At 52.3% G+C, this 8163-nt stretch overlaps 1 protein-coding gene across 3 annotated transcripts in view; it reads right to left on the bottom strand.

Annotated features, from left to right (window-relative positions):
- Nucleotides 1–687: 687 nt before the first annotated feature.
- Nucleotides 688–8163, bottom strand: part of LOC111158604 (WD repeat domain 37) — a 48130-nt gene continuing 40654 nt past the window's right edge. For all 3 annotated transcript variants that reach the window (XM_022520740.1, XM_022520741.1, XM_022520742.1), the window contains exons 12-14: nucleotides 6232–6366; nucleotides 5663–5777; nucleotides 688–3510 (exon numbers count right to left, since the gene is read on the bottom strand). In XM_022520740.1, the coding sequence (XP_022376448.1) occupies nucleotides 3379–3510; nucleotides 5663–5777; nucleotides 6232–6366 (382 nt within the window). In that variant the 3' untranslated portion in view covers nucleotides 688–3378. The remainder of the gene's footprint in view (nucleotides 3511–5662; nucleotides 5778–6231; nucleotides 6367–8163) is intronic.

The following is an 8163-nucleotide window of genomic DNA, read 5'->3' as shown; positions in this document are numbered from 1 at the left end:
AACAGAGGAACTTTTAAATGTAACTGAAAATGTCATTGTGAAATTTGGACAATAATCACGTTTCTAAAGACCAAGGTAAGACAGACAGTATCAGTGAATGTCTGCCTTCTGGAGAATGAATAAAGCCCTACCGGCCTGCAGCGGGGGCTCCGGCAAGCCGTGTGGGAACACCTCCTGAGGTCCCCGGCGCCCGGCACGGCACTCCGCTCGCCCTCCCTGGGTGAGAACGAATGAGCAGGCAGCCACTGACCATCCAGATTCTCCCACAGGGGATGGACGGGGCCTACTTGCTGCAACTAATTCTTTTAAAACGTTCAGACAAGCTTAACTGTGCTAAGGACAGGACACGCATCTTAGGAAACTCGGAGGAACCGGGACGAGCACGTGCATTCTATCTAATTGCTAACTCCCTCCAGAAACCGTCCGGGCGGAGATACTGCAACGGAGAAGCATAGTTCCATGTCGCCTCACGTCAGCCTAAGAGACGGACAAGAAATAGAACACAACCGATCTGTTAAGTCCAAAGTTATAAGTTTTTCAAGTAGGCGGTACTATGATACGATTTCTACATTCCTATGGTGTTTAGCAGCTGTTAACGTTATTCCAGCAAAGCAAAACATTTTAAAAAGTAAGTAAAATAATAAAGAAAACAGAGTCCTAATAAAACTTTTACAATAGTGATTACAGAATGTGGATTTTTAATGAATTTCATACTGGCAATGAAGACAGTCAACACTTAAAAACAATTACATGAACACAATAAAAAAAAACACTTGCTTCTACACAACACACTTATAAATGCATACTTTTCCCCCCAAAGAAATTCGGTTTTCACAGATTTAAAAGCAACAAGTGATGTACATAGGATTCTTCAAATTCCAAAATATGTACAGAATTTTTGTCTCTCCAGAAACCGATGCGCAGTGGTTGAGAAAGAGTGCTGTTTTGTCCAATATAGATCTTACGAAACTCTCTATCAATACACATTTTCCAATAACCACACATTTCCTTCCTTTATTAAATGAAATCCTGGACATGTGAGCACACAGGACAAAACCACTCTCATTCCCAAACACACTGCAGATGAGATCAGGTGTGGCTGACCACACGACTTAGTTCAGCCACACAGGTGCGTACATGCAGACTCACACATTCACACCCACGCACACGCACTCATGCACACGCGTGCACTCCCTATCCCAAATCTCCGTGACTCCTGAAAACACCACCACCGAGTCCCCAACAGCAGCTGAGGGGCCGCACCCGAGGACGACACTGCAGGTGGCTGGAGGACGTCCTATTCCGGAGAGCTCACGCCAACAGCAGGGGCCCATGCCCTCGTGGAGCCTGGTGCGGGGCGGCGATGGCCCCTCCTGCCCGTGAGAAGGTGAGCAGCTGCTGGGCGTGGGGGGCACTCGTCCGTGGAGAACTAAACAGCCACCAGAGATGTTGAATTAAAAGCTCCAAACTTTTTAGTCTGGCAGAGATCTGGTTCTTAAGTTTGATTTCACTGTGTCTGTACATATTTTTCAATGTTCCTAACAAAGATTCTAAAACACCCAGACATTCAAATTAAAATACAACAGGAGCCCAAGAGTGTGGACGCGCAGCTTAGCGTCCCAAGGTCAACAGCGCTCTGCCGCCAGGGGCGTGGCGTGCTCGGGTCGGCAGGGGCTGGACGCGGATGCTCCGGCCCACGTTCTCCGGTGTGGTGCGGGGAGGTGCCAGGCTCTGGGAAGAAAGCCGTTCTGAAGCACCAGTCGTTTGTCCTGTAGTCGGCAGCCTCGGCTCTGACTACGTCCTGACGGGTTTCCCGTGGCCCTTCTTCCCTTCCGGACGGAAGTCACTTCAGAATCGTTCCAGGTCATTCAGGGCTGAAGCTCCTAAGATGAGCCACCGCACATGGGACCTGAGCCAAAGGAGCCTCAAGAGAGACGTGTTCACGCAGGACCGAGGGCGGCCTGCAAGCTCTGCTGACACCCCTCGCCAAACGGCACTCCACCGTGGTCACCACCGGGAGGCAGGGGACACGCGTGATCACTGTCATCATTACCCTCTGTGCCTCTCCAAGTGGACACATTCAAAGTATCAAAAAGAAGAGGGCAGTACACGGAGATGGCTCTTATCAAAACTGTAACTGAGAAGGAAACATGAACTCACAGACACCAGACAACAGTAACTCCTAAGAAGGCAAGAGTGACAGGCTCGCCCAGGCGGTGGGAGGACTAGCACTGAGAGGGGTCCCAGCTGCCAAAACAGGAGCATCTTGTACCCTGTGCAACCTGGTTTCCGCTACCACCTTGTCGGCTAATGGGAGAGCTTCCGTCCTTAGGATACGTTTGCTGTGATTGTCTTTCTTGCCCTCTGGACTGAATTCGGCGTTCCAGCTGTAAGTGAAGAGTGCTGTAGCTGGGCAACAGCGAGACCCCACGTTTTCCAGATACACAGATTCTGAGGTAGTACTCCTTTATTCTCATTGTCGGCTCTCAAACACCACTGAGGAGAGAACCATTTAGAAATGCGCAAACCAAAGTGTAGAAAATAAATAAGGTTTTGTTTTCGGGCAGCAGGCAGGGCCTTCTTTAGAAGCTCAAGTCACAGTCACTGGATAAGTCATCTGAAACTTCTAAAACTGTTTATAACCATAGCTATAAACTAAAGTGCTTTAAATTTTGCTTAATATCTGAAATCAGTGATTAGAATCATCCTATTTTTGAATTTGCTAATATGAGACCTCAGGAGATTGAAATGATTTTCTATAAAAAGAGCAGAAACTTTTTGTTTTCAAAAAAACTTTCCAAATGTTACAAAATCGGCATTCTATTTTTGTTAACTTCTCAATTCCAGGTTAATTTTACACAACTATACCAGAATACAGAGTTGAACTGAGTTACAGCACAGCACGCTAAACCCTCAGACAGAAGTAAACATGAACTCTCCCATCAAGCCTGCCGATCGCCAGCCAGCGCAGATGTCGCTCCGTGACCTTCGCGGTACAAGGTAGATGTGTACGATGACTCCAGCAACGCCACAGACTGCTTACGCCTCACAGTAAGTACACGGGTTCACACTGAACTCACGCAAACGTAATGCCCTCCTGTCATCTGTCAAACGCCAGGAGCTCACAACACACGACGTGCTACAGGGAAGGGGGCTTCATGTCACTGACCAGAGGGTGCCAACACACACACAAGACGAAAATAAGACATGTGACCACACATTTCGCTGTACATTTCATGCAAGCTCGGTACAATGAGAAAACATACGAACCACCCTTTCCAGGGTGCAACTCTCACAAAAAGGGCTTGACGAGTTTGAGAAAAGCGGCACCAGTCCACAGGCCCACAGTGAACAACGCAGCCAGGGACGCCAGCGACCTTATTTCTCTTGTAACAGCGCAGGGATGTTGATGTTCCAGCCGATGGCCTGCCTGTCGAACCCGCAGGTGAAGAGATTGCACAGGGGGTGGTCCTCGCTCCACGCCGAGCAGCACACCATTCTTCGGTGGCCCTATTTCCAATCACACAAACCAGAATTAGTGTATTACTCCCGAGGCGTGCGTGCTATCAACCCTCAGCCAGATTCGCCACCGCACCGCTCAACGTGACGGAACTGGAAGAAAAAACTCAACAGGCAGCACTAGACGGAATGAGCTAGAAACACTGCGCGTGTGCCGCTGGGGAACAGGGACGGGGGTGACGTCAGAACACGACGGAGTCAGTGAGACTCAGACCTAAAGCGTGCTGGGATTCCTTAAATGACAGAGACTCCGCTCAGGAGAACAAAGGATAAACGATGCACCTGAAGTGTCTTAACGGGGCCGGAGGAAACCTGGAAGCGCATTAAAGGCCTCAAAGGCCATTTAACAAACAGCTGCTTCAGGTATGAGGGACCCGGGAATATACACTTGGTACCAATAAAACACACAATGACACAAAGTTCCCTCCGTGAAACCTTCACGTGTGAATAGCGCTACCCACCACGCGAGACACACGACAGGCCCCAGAGTAAAGGCACCGCAGGCGCAAGCGCACACGACAAACGGCTCCATCCCCCATCTTCGTGAAGAGCCGGAGGAGAAGGGCGCGCTCGCACCCGTTAAGCGGCAGTAACCCCAGAGTCCGCACGGGAACCAGCGGACGTTGCTCCGTCAGCTCGAGGCATTCGCGCAGAAAGCCTGAGAGCAGGTGCTTAGCAAGGGGGCGCGGGGATGAGACCCCGCGGTGCCCAGAACAACAGTGTGCACAAGCCACTCGCCCACGACGGGGTCGGAAGTCAACTCGGGTTTAGAGCCCGGCCTCCCATCCCCCGTGGGATGCCTGAGCGCACACGGACATGCGTGGGGCATGCGTCCCCAGAGGGTCTGTGGGCACGTGTGTTCTGGAAACGTCCCGCGCCCGCCCAGCGTCACAGTTCGGTGCCACACGCCCATTCCAGGACGCTGTGTCCTCGCCGTGAGCCCCGCACGCCGCACACAGAGCCCCTGCTCAGGCCGCCCAGCGCTCCCGCGCTCGCCTCGCCAGAACCGCTCTTGCGGGAAACGCCCCACACACTCTGCCGAAAGTAAGACAAGTCTACGCCGCTGGCCACCTTCCCTCTCGCTCCAGGTCCCAGTAAGGGCTGCTGTTTCCTCTTTGTAGAATCCATCAGCTGAAGGGGGCCGGGAGCGCGAGCCCGGGGCTCTCCGCTGGGAAAGCGCATTCGTGTAACTGAAGAGGCCTGTACAGCTCGGAGTGACCGGAAATGTCACTCGCTAATCTTAAAAAACAGCCCCGTTTAACACACCACCTCAAAAGGGAATAAATCCAAGCACAGCCAATCCCACGGCTGAAACCACCTCCACAGAATTAGCGCCCGAGCACCTCTGAGAACTCCTGCTTCCCTGCGGAGGACCTTGCCGGAGCGTGAAGTCACACGCTCACAGCACCGTGCTGTGTTTCAGGGACAGCCCTTGTGGGCCATACAGCGACGTCGGGGACACACGGGCATGGCAGGAGGAGAAGCCACCGTGCAAGCAACGCTGCGTGGGCAGCAGCAGGGACCCTCGGCAGGCACCGCGCGTGAAAAACGCCCTTTGTGAGCGGGTGTGAAGGTCTTATCAGGTCCTCTAATTCCTGAGCACTTTCCGATCACGTGTACTCCGAAGTTCGATAACCCACTTCAACAATCCGCGTCCCAGCCCTGGAGGGGAGCAGACTAAACTGTCCTGTCTTCAGGGCACAGGCTTCCCAACGTGGAAACCACTACCACACGTGCCAACAGCTCCACAAACCAGAGCGTGAGGCGTGGAGTGCACGACCTCATGGACGTTTGTGGAACACCTGATTCTCTTAGCTGAGGTCTCGGGAAACAGCTTCAACTTCAAATTTCATGAGCTCTAAACACAGACCAAGTATTTCCAGCGAAAACCTAGCATGCGAAGACAACAGGAAAACAAGAATGCAAAACCTCTAATACTGTTATACTGATTATAATTAAAATTGTATTATCTCGATCACATATGCATAAATTAAATATACTCTATTTGAGTATGACTTTCTCCTGTTTTAGACAACTGAACGATGGGGGGCTCACAGCCTATTCCTGTCAGTGGTGACCTGGGACGCAGACTCCAAGTTGTCCCTACAGCTGTGTGTCTGCTGCAGAGTAGGAGCGTGGTTACCTGCCGGCTGCTCCGGGGGAGCCGCGCGAGCCTCACGCCTGACATGTCGAACAGCCTCACTTGCCGGTTGTCATGGGGGAGGGCGATGATTTTCTGGCCGACGCACACATTGATCCTGTAAAGAAGAGATAAAAGTGCGTTATGGGTGAAGTGGCGACAGCACGCGAGTCTGAGTCCACAGGGCATCACGCAGTAGGAGCCTCCACACCATTCCCGTTTCCCAGCAAAACACGCGAGCAAACCGCAGGTGTTGGCCGTCAGCAGCGTCAGGCAGAGACCACATCGCTCACGCGTAACGTGCGCACGCTCACAGCGACGCAAACGCTGCCCCGCGGGCGGCCCACTCGTAGCCTACGAGGCTCACTGCACAGCCTGATTTTATACGTAAGTTTCAGCAAAAAGGAGAAACTAAATGTGCAACGGAGGATCAATAAAAAATCTTACCCCCCAAAACTCACTCCCCCAGAAGCCTCCGCTGCTTTTCCAAGATCTACTAAACGCTGACTTTACGTGAACAAGACACCGCATTATAATTCACCCTTTCAAGACACACAAACAGCTCTCTTCACCTGTTGATGGCGGAGTCTGTGCGAATTGTCGCAATAGGAGACCTCATATTCCTCAAATCCCAGACCTTCACGGTGCGGTCATCACTGCCCGAAACGACATTATCTCCCACGGTGAACACGGCAGAGGTCACAGTGCTGCAAGTCAAGAGCACAGGTTCAGAAAATCTCGGGAGGTTCAGAGTACAGACACAAGTCCTCTCCACCTGCGGAATGAGCAGAGGTCCCGCTGCCAGAGACCCCGGCCAGGCAAGAGGGCAGGAGCCTGCACACGCGGAAGCGGACAGTGGTCTCTGCTAACTGCTCCTCCCGCTGAAAGCCCTCGGTTAGTGTGCACGTGCGCACACCCAACTTCTCAGCAGACAAGAAAACTAGTCCACAGCATTCTGTTCCGCCTTCTCAGGCAATGGAGCGAAGAGAAGCTACCGGAAGACACGAATTACACAGAACCTGCCAGACGTCTATACATGCTCATGCCAATGCCAGAAAATTCAGGAAAAAACTCACACTAACTTTGTTTAACCAGAACCCTGGAGAAAAACCTACTCCTTTAACTCAACCACCACCACCACTGGCTTAAAGGTGAGCCAAGAGGGCTCTTGGTGGCTCAGCTGGTTGAGTGTCCGACTCTTGGTCTCAGGTCAGGTCGTGATCCTGGGGTTGTGGGATCCGGCCCACATCATGCTCTGTGTGAGATTCTTTCTCTCCCTCTGCTCCTCCCCGACTTACACACATGCCCTCTCAGCAAAATGAATAAGTCCTCAAAAAAAAAAAAAAAAAAAAAAAACCCAAAAAGTGTGAAGAACTTAAATAGACCTTTCTCCAAAGAATATTTATGAATGCCCAAAAAGCCCATGAAAAGACACTCGACGTTAGTAATCAACAAGCAAATGCAAACCTAAAGCTCTGGATCCCACCGCACACCCACGCAAAGGCCTGTCACCAACGGAAAAACCAGAACCCGGGCACCTGGGTGGCTCCGTCGTTGGGCTCCTGCCTTCAGCTGGGGTCAGAATCCCCTCGATCCTGGGATCGAGCCCTGCACCGGCCCCTGCCTGGCAGGGAGTGTGCTACTCCTTCTCCCATTCCCTCTGCCTGTGTCCCCTTTCTCACTGTCAAATAAATAAATAAAATCTTAAAAAAAAAAAAACACAAGCATTGGTGAGGACGTGGAGAAAGGGGAGCCTCCTGCACTGCTGCTGGGAATGCACGCTGGGGCCGCCCCTCTGGAAACCAGCAGAGAGGGTCCTCAGAAGGGTGAAGCCAGAGCCGCCCTACGGCCCAGCGACCGCATGATGGGGCGCACATCCCACAGAAGGGACGTCAGCTCCTAGAAGGCTCTCTGTGCGCCCATGCTCACTGCAGCTCTGCTCACAGGAGCCCAGACCAAGGACCACCCCGGCGGCCACCGGCGGGATGTGTGGATGAAGACGAGATTTATACATAAACAAGGGGATTTTATTCAGCCACAAAAAAGGAAGAAATCCTGCCATTTGTCACAATGGGAACAAATGTGAAGGACGCAGAGACCTTGGGGGACCCATGGGTGATGCACAGAGAACAGGGAGAGGAGGGGAAGCCGGGCAAACTTCGACGTGACGACCCCCCCCCCCACGCCGAATCCCCGGCTCCAAAGGCCGAGAGCGGCATCAGGGCCGGCCTAGAGATGGGTGCAGAGGCCACCGCAAGCCCGAGGACTTCAGCTACAGACAGGGCCGTGCGGACGCCCGGACCTTCCCCGTGGACTCGCGTCCTCAGGGGGTTGTGAACGATCTGCTGAACTGATGAGAAAAGTCTCCACAACAGACCGCCTCACCTTATGTTAATGAAGTGCTGAAAGACATTAGGTTTTTAATAAATCACGATCCTGACAGGTATTGTAGGGCATCAAAGGGAGAAGCTGGCGAGGGGCAATCGCTCCGAAGGCGCCCTCAG

Source organism: Enhydra lutris, unplaced genomic scaffold, assembly GCF_002288905.1.
Source record: "Enhydra lutris kenyoni isolate GAN:26980312 unplaced genomic scaffold, ASM228890v2 scaffoldscaffold61, whole genome shotgun sequence".
Lineage (NCBI taxonomy): Eukaryota > Metazoa > Chordata > Mammalia > Carnivora > Mustelidae > Enhydra > Enhydra lutris.
Note: the sequence above shows the minus strand (reverse complement) of the source record. Positions and strands in the feature narration are given on the sequence as shown.